Source organism: Stegodyphus dumicola, chromosome 1 (assembly GCF_044657685.1).
Source record: "Stegodyphus dumicola isolate Sdum_Otavi_A_Nest chromosome 1, ASM4465768v1".
NCBI lineage: Eukaryota > Metazoa > Arthropoda > Arachnida > Araneae > Eresidae > Stegodyphus > Stegodyphus dumicola.
Window position 1 is genome coordinate 258,433,447 of NC_140768.1, and position 15,630 is coordinate 258,449,076.

At 32.0% G+C, this 15,630-nt stretch overlaps 1 protein-coding gene across 3 annotated transcripts in view; it reads left to right on the top strand.

The window, feature by feature from the left end:
- The window catches only part of LOC118198697 (meckelin), a 107,673-nt gene that overhangs the window by 20,621 nt on the left and 71,422 nt on the right, over positions 1–15,630 (top strand). For all 3 annotated transcript variants that reach the window (XM_085827371.1, XM_085827372.1, XM_085827373.1), the window contains 3 exons: positions 6,343–6,408; positions 13,145–13,202; positions 13,360–13,449. In XM_085827371.1, coding sequence (XP_085683497.1) covers positions 6,343–6,408; positions 13,145–13,202; positions 13,360–13,449 — 214 coding nt within the window. The remainder of the gene's footprint in view (positions 1–6,342; positions 6,409–13,144; positions 13,203–13,359; positions 13,450–15,630) is intronic.

Below are 15,630 nucleotides of genomic sequence, written 5' to 3' on the forward strand. Positions count from 1 at the left end.
GTATTTTCAAATATATATCTGCAACAGCTGAATGTTCACATATGTAAAAATTTCTGTTGACATATACACTGCAGAGCCAAAACATTAGGACCACCTGCTTGATAACGTGTTGTATGACCTTAGCCTGCAAAACAGCTGCAACTCGTCTTGGTATGGATGCCACAAGTTCTTGGTAGATAACTGGAGACAGGTTCTACCAGATGTATAAGTGGTAATGCAAATTTAAGATATTCTGACATGGTGGTTTTTGAGCTCTAAGCTGCCACTCCATGACATTCTAAATGTGCTTCTGTCAGGGTAAGATCTGGCGAGGTGGCCAGGAGGTTAATTAGAATTCCTCCAATTCAGCTCGAGCCTTGTGGTATGGGTCATTGTCCTGCTGGAAGATTCCATGGGTTTTCATCCGCAGAGAACCCGCCGTTGCATTTTTACTTGCCAAGCTCACAGTTCATCGACGATGAGCCGAGCCGTAAATATGATATTTTGTAAACGTGATTTTTAGTGCATGTAAATTGAAGTTAGCGGGCAAAACAATATATTAAGCACATGGTAGTAAAAATTCACAGATAATACGCATGTAGATGTAAAACTAACCGGTTAAACGGGATATACGAAAATAAATTTGTATTAAATTCAAGTTAGCACAGAAGCATTTATAACAGAAATAAAAATTCATTTAAAAAACATAAATTAGTATTAATATACTGAAAATAACTGGTTAAACGTGATATACGAAAAAAATTTGTCTTAAATTACAGTTAACTCAGAAAACAATATATTCCTTACACCAGCAGTGGTTTGCTAATTTTGATGACTATGGCGATGCATCAAACTATTCTGTCATCTTATATAATCAGTAATATTTTTTGTTTCAATTTAATCATCTATTTATGTCACACCTGCCATCCTCTGAAAGGTTATTGTTAGAAAAGCATTAACACTATATTATCTTGTTAAAATTTTATGCCATAAAAATTGATTTATTCTCATAATTTTAGATGACAATAATAAAAATAAAAGCATTACTTAATTATTTAAAATGCACATACACATTTTTGCGGCCTACGAAAACAAATTATTTTAGAGGTTGGAAACCTCATTGTTCTGCTCATGGTTCTTAGAGCTGTTAATAATTAAGAACACAACGTGAACAGCCGTGTTACAAATTAGCATTCACCCCTCCCGCCGTATTTTCTTCCTTTCATCCCGAACCAAGAACCGGCATCTATCTACGAAAATATTTCTATCTATTCGTTGTCAAAAAATTCAAAAAAATAATAAATAAGAGAAGAATAATATAAATTTGCAAATGCAAACAACGACGATATTTCAACAAAATTTGAACGCAAAAGGAATAGTTGCAAACTTCGAACAGGCGAATAGGATAAATACTCTGTGTTATCAGGTTTGAACTATTATCGCCAAAGTTGGCGATGTTTACATTTACCGGGTTCTCTGCAGAAGTGCTTCTGATTCCATTTCTAGTTGGGAAGATGCATGCCAAGGGTAAGGGTGCAACTGATCTGCAGTTATGTTCAGATAATTTGCAACTTTCATGGTCTGTTCTACCACAATGAAGGGTCCCAGAGCCACCCGTGAGAACATCTCCCAAAGCATAATACCATTACCACCAGCCTGTTAACACTAGAACTGTGGGACATTTGATATACCTAGAACCACATTGTGGGTCAGTTTGACAATAGATAGAAAACACCTAAAAATATATACAATTGATTACTTTAGTTAACTAAAACATTTTATTTCTATGTAGCAATCAATATTTCTCAGAATTTATATTAAATATTTTATATAAATCAATGGAAATTGCCTAAATTTTAAAAAAATCGTATTATTTAAAATTTTATTTCCATAAGTATAATAACATGTAGACTAGAAGAGAAACACGCTAATGTGACAATCAAAATCGTAAAAACAACCTTGTATTTAGCGTAGGTATAATGAAACACTCAATCGATTTTGAGGGCAGCTAAAGGTCCCTCCTCATCAGGAGAAAGAAATACCTAGAAAGAAAATAAAGGAGAAGGAGTCACAGAAACATGTGGTCCTTATCAGCATTACACGTGGTTATAACTAGATTTTTAATCAGAGTTGCACTGGCCGCCTACTTTTACTGAGCCAGGCTATCTGATCGAGCATGATAAATTAGCAAAGTTAAAATAGGGAGCAAGGGGCAAATGCACCTTACGCTCAAAATCTGAACTTCAAATAATGGAAAGCAACCAATGAATGGATTTTTATACCCTCTGGTAGTACCAAACGTGAGGAGGTAACGCCATCTATCAGCAAAAATAACAGAATTAAGATAGTAGAATTTTAAAGGCATTAGGAAGGACTGGATTGGACTTCAAATCATTAACTAAACCTGCTAAATCTTTGTGAATGTGAAAAGCCTCAAGAAAATCCAATTCACCTATGGAAGAAGCCTTTTGGATAATTTTTGCAGATCCAAAATCAAAATGGTTAATTTTGATTTTGATTCTAGGTATTTCTTTCTCCTGATGAGGAGGGACCTTTAGCTGCCCTCGAAATCGATTGAGTGTTTCATTATATCTATGCTAAATACAAGGTTGTTTTTACGATTTTGATTATAATAACATGTCTTTTAAACAAAATAAAACATAATTTTTCTAATTTTGATGGAAAAACAGAGTATATCATTTAAATAAGTTGGATGTAATTGTAAAGAAAAAAATAAAAATTTTACCAGTTACTAGTTTTACAGATTTTTTTTAAACCCAGTTTATTGTATGCTTTGTGCACAAAATTTAGTAATAAGTTTTGTACATTTATCACAAATGGAGGCTTTGCATTTTAAACAAATATCATGGGTTTTATTTTTACATTTTAAAACTGTGGCATCAGACTCACATTTAACTTGTCTGCTATTTTCAGTGGTTGCCAGGAGAGTACAAACCTTTCTCTCAGTTCTTTAACTAAGTCTTGAATGAATTGCCATCTACTTATAGATTTTCCAGATACAGCTTTGTATAAAACCCAGACATTGATAGCAGCAAGGTCCAAAATATTATAAAAAGCCTGCACCGGCCACCTATGTGAAACAGATTTGACAGTATACTTCCTTGCCATTTGTTCAATCCTATTCACACAGAGCTTAGTTGTGTTGTAGTAAGCAATCATATTATGTAATCTTTTTAGTTTATCTGTAATTTCGAAAGCTGGATGAAGTTTACTTAGCTAAAATAGTTACCTGTTTTTTCCCTTGATAAACAGACTGATGTCTTTATGTGTTAGTACCATAGTCACATGCAATTCAGATTTTAACATTTTTACAGACTGGTATTTCTCTTCTTGAGCGTTTCAAAGTTCCTACAGGTCTAGTGTTTTTGGTCTGCAAAGTTCAGTGCTGTGTAAAAGTTATCTGTAGTGACATTTGTACCTTTATTTTCATATGGACTTTGTAGTTCCAGTATTACATGTTCAGAAAGAAACTTTGAATGGACTTATCTGGTTAGTTTTGCATATATTGAGCAAATCTATACCTAGCTTTTGTAGGAAATAACTATTCATCTACAGTTATGTCAGGACTTGCTGTATAGTTAGTCTAGCAATTTTCAATGAAACGATTCCAAATATTGGAAATAAGGGCAAATTTGTATGTCTCTAGATGATTTGATTTTGTATCAAAGCATAAGAATCTCGCTATTTCACGAAATTTGTCTCTTGTCATTGTATTTCGGAAAAACAATGGCCCCAGTTCATTGACCACAAGCTATCCAGTTCATATCCTTTTGCACAAAATATACCACAGGCATATAAAATTGTTATAAAAGCATACATTTCTTCTACTGTGAATATTTCATCACCAGTGCATTTCTTAATATGGTTCAATAACCATTCATCTATGAAAAGTCTCCAGGCACTTGACGGGCTGTTGTCTATAACATTGCGTTTAGCACGTGGTGCTTTCTTCAACATATTTTGCTTTGATTTGCTTCCTTTATTATTTGTTCCTAATTGTAGGACATTCCAAACTGTTCCATCTTTGCCAGTTATTTCTAACGTTGAGTGTTACTGCTGATTTCCTTTTCAGATTTCCTTGAGTGCACGTGCCCTATCTTAGAATTTTTCTTTTTCTTTTTATCTGATAAATTATCATCATTATTGCAATGAGAAGATCCAATGATTGGTAGGGCACTGTAATCATCACTTTCATTTTTTTCATCTGAATTCAAATTTTCTTCATTAGCAGGCAGGTTTTCATCCTTGCTATTCAACATCGAAACATTGTCATCATTATCATCATCTGAATCATTTTCAGATAATTGTTGTAAATATTCCATAGCTTCCTGAACAGTTTTGAACAGTCCTGAATGACGTCGTGACATCTTAATCTATCCTTATACTAAATATAGAATAAAAGCAACTTCAAAGTCTTTCAAACTATTCGTTGTAATTTTCCACTGCATGCAAATGCAATTCATGTTTCGAACCGAACGTTATGACCTGGACTGAGAACCTAAACTATTTTCTATCCTAGTGCAGTGCATTTGAGGAATTTTAGGGTGAGACTGATATACTTTACAGTTATCTGGAGAAAATGCATGTTTTTTGTCATTTAGGCATAAACATGTTTTACAGGTCAAACTGACCCACTTCACAGTTCTAGGTATAAGTGTTAATATTTAGAAATTTATTTATGTTACACATTTTCAAATTCGGTAAGTTATTGTTTACATTAAATTATTAAAAGTCATAAAAGGAAAGTCTTTTTCAATTAATACTTTTCACGTGGTGACAAATTAAAAATCGGTTTGGGCCAAATTGATCAGTTCTGCGGTTCTAGTGTTAATGGCTTGTTGTACAGGAAGGGAGCAACTGTTTGCCTGGAAGGTGACTATTGATGTGATGAATGAGAAATCATGATTCATCTGACCAGGCAACTCTTTTCCATAGTCCGTTGTCGATGTTTGCAGGCCCACTATAGGTGTAATTGACAATCATGCTTGTTCATCAGAAGTACATGAGTGGGACCTCTGCTGCACAGTGCCATATCCAACAGTGTTTACTGAACTGTGTGTTCCAAAGCAATTGCACGTATTTTGCTGTAACAAGCGGGACAGTCTCCAATGTCCTCTTTTTTTTTTTTTTTTTTTTTTTGATGATGTATTGACGCGCAACACCTTGGCATCTACTGCTAGTTTCACCATCATTTATCCACTTTACATAAACAGTAGCAACGGCAAATCATAAACATCCTATCAGTCATGCAATTTTCGGAAATACTCATTCGAAGTCTTTAGGCCATTACAATATGTCTTCTGTCAAATTTTCTTAGTTCTACAGCCTTTCCTATCACTCACAGAAGTAAGTGCAAGAATGATGCATTACTTTCTCCAGCAGCAGTTAAATATCATTCCCACTTGATCATGTGCTCTCCACGTGATCCAGACAAGTTCATTGAAAAATGTGGAGATGGACATAATGTTTTGGCTCGTCAGTATATTTGTCACCAATATGGTAAAATTGCAAGCAGAGTTACTGTTAGTGATGCTATTTTTAAATTGGCACTTTTGAGTTTATTAAAAATAAATTTCAAAATGTTAAGATCATAGATATCTTTTAAAGAATATTTGATATTATATGTATTAATCTTAATGGAAAACACATTTATAAATAATTATGTTATATAATTTATAAATTCAAATGAGTTTACATATTACTTAATTATTTGTATGGCAAAAAGCACCGGTAATAACTTGTCTGTTAATATATCCCCTTGTCTAAAATGGGTTTTATTCTACTACCACCTCTAATCATGGTTTTGTAAATGTGGTCTGCTTTCTATAAATAAATTTTCTTCGTAACAGATTTATTTGCAGTTGTCAGTGATTTGCTCCCACAGTATGCCTTCATAACTGATTTCAGTGCATAAAAATTAGTACATTTAGAATTTTTGCCATTGTATTGCTATCTTGAGAGGAAAGAAGCAGATAATTTTATTTTCATAAATTAACTAATCCCAAAGGCACATAATCATAAAATATGGGAGGAGGAGCTAGGAAAGCTTAAATAGAAAGAGATTAAATGTGCTAATGAAAGAAAATGGCAATGGTTATACGTGGTTTCAATAGCTATTCAGTTATTTATTGATGTGCTGTCATCAATGAAAATATAAAAGCACTGTGATAGGCACATTAATGTTTATAAAATCATAAGTCTTGGTTAATATGTAAATTTCCTCAGATATTGTAAGAACATATTTACAAATGCTTTTTACGTGTTTGCTTTTTTTACATAAGTGGAATTATGTGAAATTACAAGTTCTTCTATTTGAATTACTTTTTTTTTTTTTTTTTTCAGTTATGTCCTGAATCAGATATTGAAGAAGATATTGCTTTTGTGTTTGGAACTCATGTTGTAAGAACGGTATGTGTCTGTATAAGCTCTTTTTTTAATTAATTAAATAAATCTGAAATTATTTAAATAGCATTAATGTTTGGTTGAATTTTAATTTGGTGAGGATGAGAGTTTTGACAAAGTGGAAAACTTTGTTCCTTGCCAAAAGAACATAGGTGCTGTAAGTTAAACATAAAATTTAATAGATGCTTTCCTCAAGCTTAAACCAGTGAACAGGATATATCAAGCTATGACCGTGAGTTATAAACAAAACATAAAGATAAAGGATTGAATAACAGGTATTAATTTGACGGGTATATTGTCAGGTACTTGACTGTAATGATTCCATATAATGCTGTCCTGGATATTCGGCTAGATTCCTATTTCAATCATCATCTTTGACAGCTCCTTTCCAAACCAAGATTCCGCACATTACATTGTAACACCACACTGAAGAGAATTATGACTACTGGCCAGGTCAATAACCAGAATGTCAGGAGGACCCACAATCTTCCCAAGTACGCACAGACAGCTTCTTGGCTTCTACCATAGGAATATATAGCGTTGAACTTTATGAGTCTTCAGCGCTACTCAGCCGCAAGAGAGAAATTCAAGTTTCCCAACTTCCCAACACTCCCTCACAGAGTTGAAAAAGAATTTTTTTTTTTTTTTTTTTTTTTAAAGATTCATTAGTTAAAGTTAAAGTCCTAATAGAATTCATACATTTTTCTGTGTTTGTCCCTGACAGTTCATCGTCAAAATATCGGTGGACATTTCTGCTGTAGACACATACTTAATGTCAATTTAATTTTTGCCATTTAACTCTCTTATGTAATAAAAACAAGTATCAGTGTGTTTTGTTTGAGGATGATGAACTTAATTTTTCACTAGTAATCAAGACTTTATGTACTAGCTATAAAAAATAAATGTGAATAAATAAAATGCTGTGCACTTTGATTGTCATGAACAACACACTTGGTTCTGCTATTTTCTCCAAAAAAAAAAAAAAAAAAAACCTAACTTTCTTAATAGCAAATGTAAGTGCATTGCTTATTTTGAAGCTTCGGTTAGCACTACGTATTCTGCTTCAGTATTTGATAGCACTACAATTCTTTGCTTGTATTTTCAGCCCAATCCATATCTACATAATATTTGAGAATTTGTTTTTTCTCTATGCATTGTCTTTGCATTTAACATTGATTTAAGGTATTGTAGTATGAGTTTTGCTTGAATCCAGTGAAAGTATTTCGCATTAAATTGACTAAGTTTACTAACAGAATTTGCGGTATCAGGTCGTGTAGATACAGCTAAGTAAATTAAGGATTCAGTTAAAAATTAATTAAGGATTCAGTTAAAAATTAATTAAGTAAATTAAGGATTAATACTTATTTTTGTCTACACTTTCATTTTCTTTGGTGACATTTCATGATTTGCATAGTTTAATGGCAGGGTCTAAGAGTGTTGATATAGGCTTACATTCTTGCATAGCATATTTGTCTAAGAGTTCTTTTTTGTACCGAATTTAGCTAATTGATACATTTTTATTTTGTTTGATGCTAATGCCGAAACACTGTTTTATTTTACATAAGTCTTTCATTTCAAACGTTTTATTAGGAATTTTCTTAATGTGTATCATAGATGGTTCGCTTTTAGTTAGAATTATCAAATCATACACATGTATCGTGATTATGATACAGTTATCAGTTCCTTTGTGAACATAAATACAATGATCCAATATTAACTTTTCAAACTGCAAAGTTTCATCTAATTTTTTCCACATTTTGTCCACATTTGCTTAAGTCCATAAATTGAATTTTTCAGCTTGCAAACTTTGCCTTCAGAAGTTATAAAATCTTCTGGTTCATCTCTTCATCAATTTTTCCATTCAGATAAACTCTTTAAACGTTCATTTGATGTAATTTTTAGATTATATTTGGCAACTAGACCAGTATTCGTATAGAGCTGTTGCAAACTACAGGTGAAAACGTTTCTGTATAATGTATCCATTTGCATCCAATGGCTTTTCAGTTCTCTGACAAATCAATTAATTCCCATGCATTGTTCCTCATTAAGGAACTATATTCTTCTTGCTGCCATTTATCTGCATCTTATCATTCTTCTGCTTTCCATTTATCTGCATCTGCTTCTTGTACAGTTTCTTGATCCCCAAAAATTTCAGAGTTTACTAAATAAGTGTGTTTTTGCTGATAGATTTCTCTTGGAATTCCCAGTTTTTCTATTTTCAGGAATGCAGGTCTTCCTAATCCTGTTTCTGAACTTTGACCTTGAATTTTGTTTTATTCAGCATATGCCATCTTTCATTTGGCACTTCAGAATTCCTGTTGGCTTCTAAATTTTCTTCAGTAGAAAAAAATTCTATGAATTCCTGTTGGTCAGCTGTTGAAGTTTCTGATCTTGCCTCAGTTTCTGGAAGTTCCAAAAATCTGACTTTGTGTTACTTCACAAGTTCCAGTTTTTCATTGACAATATGCTTTTGTTTTCTCAGAATATCTAAAAAGAATATATTCATCACTTTTCGGGAGAAATTTATTTTTCCTGTTCGATTTGGTTAATGCAAAAGCTATGCTTCCTGTGATTCTGAAATGCAGTACCGTAGGCTTTCTTTTAGACCATATTTTTTTAAGGCATTTTTTTCTTTTTTTTAGTAGGATCTTGGTTACAGATGTAAATGGCTGTCAATACCATTTCTGCCAATAATCCTTGGGGGATAGTTTTGATTTGAACATCAGATATCTGGTCATTTCTACAAAAGTACGATTTGAGTATTCTGCAACATTGTTTAGTTTTGGTCTGTACTCAAAAGAAAACTGGTGTGTAATGGCCTCCTTTTCTAAGAATTTATTAAATTCATAGCTTTTGAATTCTTATGCATTATTGTTGCAGAGTATTTTAAGTTTCCCTGTTTGCTTTTCAGCTTGAAATTTGTACTTTAAAATTCTTCAAGGGTTTGGGACCTCTATCCTAGGGCACAAACAGTAATTTTCTGCAGTTTACCATCTATCATCTATAAATGTTTTGAAATATTTTGCACCACCTAAAGATATAATGTTAATGGGACCATAAATATCAATGTGTACAAGTTCAACAACATCACAGTTTACTGTATATGTTTCCTAGGAAAATAGTAATCTTGTGTGTTTGCATTTGGTACAAGTTTCACAAAATAGTTTTATTATTACATTTTGGAAACTTTAGACCGTACACCAACTTTTTCAACTTTTTAGAACGCAACACTTTTAAGTCACCTAAATTTAAGTGATCGCCTTTCAAGCTACAGTTTCAGTTTATTTTGAATTATTTGCATTCCCCTTTGCAACAATTAAAACATTGGTTGTGTCCTGTTGATTTACAACATATAAGGCATTTTGTCTTGATGCTTGTAAGACTTTGCATTTATTTTTGTTTTGATTCATTCTAAAGACACATGATTATTTCTAAAGTAGGCAGTACAACAAACAAAAATGTAATGTTTCATTACCAAGTAAACTGAAATTAAGTTCATTTTTAGGTTGGGATTTTATGTATGACACAGCATTAAGTATTATGTGTTATGAAGTTGAAAAGACTGTTGCATAAATTTCAACTTTACCTTTGACTTCTAAAAATTCGTTATTATGCAGTTTGTATTTCAACTATTGCTGTGAATTTACTTCTGTCGTTGTACATGTGTGCAGTTGCTTTTGAATCAAGGTAGCAATTATATATTCCAAATTCTTGCAACGTATTCACAATTTTGAGAAAACAATTTTGTTTACAGGATTCTTAATCAGGCTTTTTGCATTTGTTTTGTCTACATTCTGATAATTTGTGTCCTTTTCTCTTACAGTTATAGCACCTAAAGGTTTCTGAATTCTTAGATTTCTTTTTGTGCATTGCCATGATATTAAGCAACTAAGGCGTCCTGCACTTGGCTGTTAACCTTCACTTAAAAGTTGGCAACTTTCAGATTCTTCTAGTGATTTAACTTTTAGTATGTTTAAGTAGGGCAGTTTATCATGAGATTCTGTCATGATTCTAAAACTTTCTAGTGCTGTAAGTTAAACATAAACTTTAATGTGTACTTTCCTTGAGCTTAACAAAACCAATGAGGAGGGTATGTTAACTTATATCATGTGAGGAATAAACATAACATGAAGAAGATGAAGGATATATAACGGTTGATTGACTCGACTGGTATATTGTGAGATTTTTGGCTGTAACAGCTCCATATGATGCTGTCTAAGATTTTTGGCTAGATTCCTATTTCCATCATAATCTTCAACAACTCCTTTCCATACTTTAGATCCCAATACCACACTGAAGAGAATTGCAGCTACTGGTCGTGGCGATAACCAGGATGTCAGGAAGACACACTGTCTTCTCCAGCACACTCAGACATCTTCTGGCTTATACCGTGTAAAGTTCTGTGTAGAGTAACAAACATGTCTCTAGCATGGCGCAACTGCAAGGATGAAATGCAAATTTCCCAACATGTTTAGAATTCATGTTTGCTCGGTATTAATAATATGAAGACAGAATTCAATGAAGGGGTTAATAACTTTGTAAATTTATAATTCTGAATATCTAGTTAAAATATTAATGAGAAAGATCCAATAAGTTTTATCCAATGAAATTAAAAACATTTAATATGTAAAACTTCATTTATTTTATTTTTTAAGGTCATGTTTATATGGCAAAGCTATTACTTACGAATAAGTGTTAGTTTTTTTTTTTTATGCATTTCTATTAACTGATATAAGATTAAAAATGTCTGAATATTCAGTATGTGTTATATTTTATAAGCTATTTAACAGTACAAAATATTATCAAAATTTGTAGATAAAAATAGAAATATTTTTATTATTATCAATAAATTTGATTTAACTATTAAAAACCTTATTAAATCTTCTAGTTCATGTACTTTAGGCATTAATGTTATTAACTGTCTCTGTGTAAAATGAAGTGCATGCTTGCAGCAGCAAAGCTGATTATAACATTACTGTTCTTTGTAATTGCTAGCAATATTAAACTGATGCAAAAATATGTGTTTTTATGTACATTTTATTATCTGTTTGTAAATATGCAAGATTTTTTGAAGATATTCATTTGACTGTTTTAACATCTGAATTACTATGTGAAACGGTAGAGGGGATTATAATTAAAGTTCCATTTTCAAAAGTTTTTAAAAAAGAACCACTAGTCAGAATGACCAGAAATTTGGCTTGATTAAAATATGAAGCAAATATGAAGCAATGAGAATTTATCTAGGGGATGAAAAAAATAGTTCAAAATTTTGTCAATAGATAGCAATTAAAAAGACGGAGTATGTGTAGTTCCCATAATTCTGCATCTGAAAAGCTCTTCATGACTTTAATGACTTCATGACGTTCTTAAGTGAAACATTCGGTTCAATTTGTGAAGCTTTTGACAAGAATGGCGACAACTTCAGCTGCCTTCAAGAAATTCTAGACCTTAATGTGTATAAGATGCAGCTATAGTCCAGTGTCTGCAGTTTTGAATATTGACAGAAGCTTGTAGACTCAATCTTTCTCATTAATATTTTAACTAGCTATTCAGAATTATAAATTTACAAAGTTATTAACCCCTTCATTGAATTCTGTCTTCATATTATTAATACCGAGCAAATATGAATTCTAAACATGTTAGGAAAATTGCATTTCTTCCTTGCAGTTGTGCCATGCTGGAGACAGGTTTGTTACCCTATATAAAACCACAGTAGAAGCCAGAAGATGTCTGAGTGTGCTGGAGAAGACTGTGTGTCTTCCTGATGTCCTGGTTATCACCAGGACCGGTAGCCCCAATTCTGAATGAAATGAGCTTCGTATGTCCAAAAGATATTCCATGATTATACATTGTCCACTAGAGAAATTATAGGGCAAAAGTTTGTTTTGTTGGCAGGTCAGCAAGAAGCAACTCCTGAACATGCATAATTTGGAATGGTTGGCATTGCAGAATGTTTCATAAAATTTCATATACTGTGCTGATAGGCTTATCTAAAGATCGTCAGTTCTTGCACTGCACAGTCCCACACTACTTCGCATCTCTTCTTGCAATGCCACAGCTTCCATTGACACTGAAACAACTGCTTTACTCCCTGTGCTAGATCTTGTCAAATAAACTAGTCTCTTCAAATTTACAAATTATATCCACAGACATTGGACCAGAGTAGCATCTTATACCCATTAATATCCTGAACTTCTTCAGGGCAGTAAAAGCACAACCACTATTGTTGTAAAAAAGTGTCACAAGCAGAGTTTGATGCTTCATTGTGAGAGTCATGATGAACTTCTCAGATGTAGAATAGCAGGAACTGTGCATACTGCAGGCAGAGAGAACTTCTATACAATGAAGGGGCTAATAACTTTTCTATAAGTTCATTGTTTTGTGTTGTTATTAAGTCTAATATGTAGTGTGCATTGTCACATCTTTTAATTAGCATATTGAAACAAGTACAGCATCATCTATTGGTAAATTTTGAACTATTTTTTCTTTTACCTGACAAATTTCTATCAGAGATATATTAAGTATTCGATATTCTTCTATTGTTTCATATATATTATGTATTTAGGTCAAATTTCAGGTTTTTATGATGAGTGGCTCATTTTTTACAGCCTTTTGAAAATGAACTTTCACCTGTATATAGAACAATTGATTTCTGCAATTAGAGTAAATCTATTCTGCCAGTTAGAACATTAATACTAGTTTTAATTTAATTAAATTGTTACTTGTTCTATTTTATTTTCAGTGTATAAAGTCTTTACAAATCTTATGGAAAAACTCGGAGCTTGTATTTTATGACTTGTGTATCCTTTCTTACCTTCCTTACTTATATCAGTAGCTGTGAAATTACATTGTGTAATTTTATATTTATTAAATTTTCATTGCAAATAAAGATTTGTGGTTTTTTTATATGATTTAAAATATGTTATATGTGTTAAAAAATTCCTTAATTTCAGTAAGATCTTGTAAATACTAAAAATAAAAGTGAAATGTATCCTATTCCTGTCCTTATACGTGGTATAAATGTTAATGGTGAATTTGTAAATATGGGTGAGTAGTCTTGTTTTTTATTTGTAATATATTTGATGTTTAATGTATTTTTCATATTGGAAAATTTTAGTTTTAAAATGTCAGAATCAGTAAGATGCAAAATTATTTGAGCACAATAGGTTACCTTCTTACAAAATAATGTTTTGTTCTTACTCTTTTAATTTAAAATATATGTTTTGGCCACCAGAGATCTCTGCCTGTCTTTGAGGTATTATTTCGCAATGCGCAGATTGTATGCGTAGCTCGCATTTTGTTCTTGCATTCTTAAAACCGCTAATTGTAACTCTGTCGTTTTACTTTGTGCTGTGTTGTGTTCGAAAGTTCAAACTCCCGAATAAAGGTTAATTTACAGTCCACTCGCATTGATGTATTCTTAGGTTTATTAATTTAAAGTTAAGATACTGCTACGCTACATTATTTGATCGTCCTACGCCGGAGCTTTGAGTAAAACCCGCGCTTGTGAATAAGAATTCTACGTGTCCGTAATGGTGTTGATAATGCAATTTCGGTTTAGAATTCTAAAGAGTTATGCAATGGATACAGTGTTCGAGGTGAGTGAAATAGTTAACGCATTTTAATTGCATTTGACATTTCGTTATTGCTACTATTTTTGTGTTTAAAGGATTAGTAAAATCGAGAATATTTTCAAAATGTCAGATATAGAAAAAAAGTGAAAGAGAATTTTGAAAACACAGTTTACGAAATTCATCGAGAGAATAGATTATGATAACTTAGATAATGCTGAAGCTGAATTAATCTTAGAAAAATGTAAAATCTTTAAGGAAGATTTTAAATCTCTATTTAGAGAAATTTATACAAATTGTGATGATGATAAAATAGACACTTTCGTTGAGGAAGAACAGTCGATTTTAGAGAAAATTGAGGAGGTTCACTTAAAAATTATTCGTAAGTTAAAGATTTACAAGGTCATAAATGCAAATGGCGATAAACCTGTTATACCTGAATCAATCTCTGAAAGTTTAAAGTTACCGAAATTATCTTTACCCACATTTAGCGGAAATTTAACTGAATGGATAACATTTAAAGATTTATTTAACGCTAGTGTTAGCAACAATCCAAATCTTTCTGGAGCTCAAAAATTACAATATTTAAAGAGTTCTTTGAAAAATGATGCTTATCGCATTATTCAGTCAATTCCCATAGCTGATCAAAATTTCAGTATTGCTTGGAATTTACTAGAAGAGAGATTTTCTAATAAGAGAGAACAGATATTTGCTTTTATTAAAAGAATTCTTAATGTTTCACAAATACAAACGGAATCTACATCCTCGATATTAAATTTAGTAGATAACGTAAATGAAATAACTCGCTCATTGGAAATATTAGATCAAAGGATAGATAATTTTAGTGATACTTTGTTGTTGTATATTATTTTGCAAAAACTTGATGTTTCGACAAAGTTGTGGTGGGAGCGTCAATTAAAAAAAGGCAAAATACCAAAGTTGAATTACTTGATAGAATTTTTGAAGAATTACGCTAGAACATTACAGAACAGTAAACCTTTAATTAGTTAAACACATAAATCAGATAAACCAGTGTATAATAGGGTTATTTCTCTGATTACTAATTCTACCTGCTTATTTTGTAAAGAAGATCATTTTTTATACAGGTGTTCTAATTTTTTAAATTTACCAGTGCGAAAACGAATAGAGTTTGTTAAGACTAATAAACTTTGTTTTAATTGCTTGTCTAATGTCCATAAAGTTAAAATGTGTAAGAGTGCAAATACCTGCAAGCATTATTTTAAGCATCATAATAGCATATTGCATTTAGAAAATAATTTCAAACCAAAAAGTGCATCTAGATTCCCTTCACCGGAAGCACAAGTGTTTGTTCCGAAATCCCAAATTAAACCAGAAAACGACTTGAGTGAGGTTTCTCTAACTGTTTGTGCAAACAACTATGAAAATCAACATTTCGGAGCTCATGCTAATGGTAAACGTAGTCATGTACTTTAGTGTACTGCTTTAATTAAGGTTCAAAACTCAAAAAATGAATTCATAAATTGTAGATGTTTACTAGATTCAGGTAGTGAAAAATCATTCATTCGTCGGAAAATAGCTATCAATTTAGGATTGAGCATAAAGGATTCGAAGATATTAGTGTCATGCTTAGGTACTTTCAATACAACTACTACTGGAGAAGTTTAGTTGTTGTTTA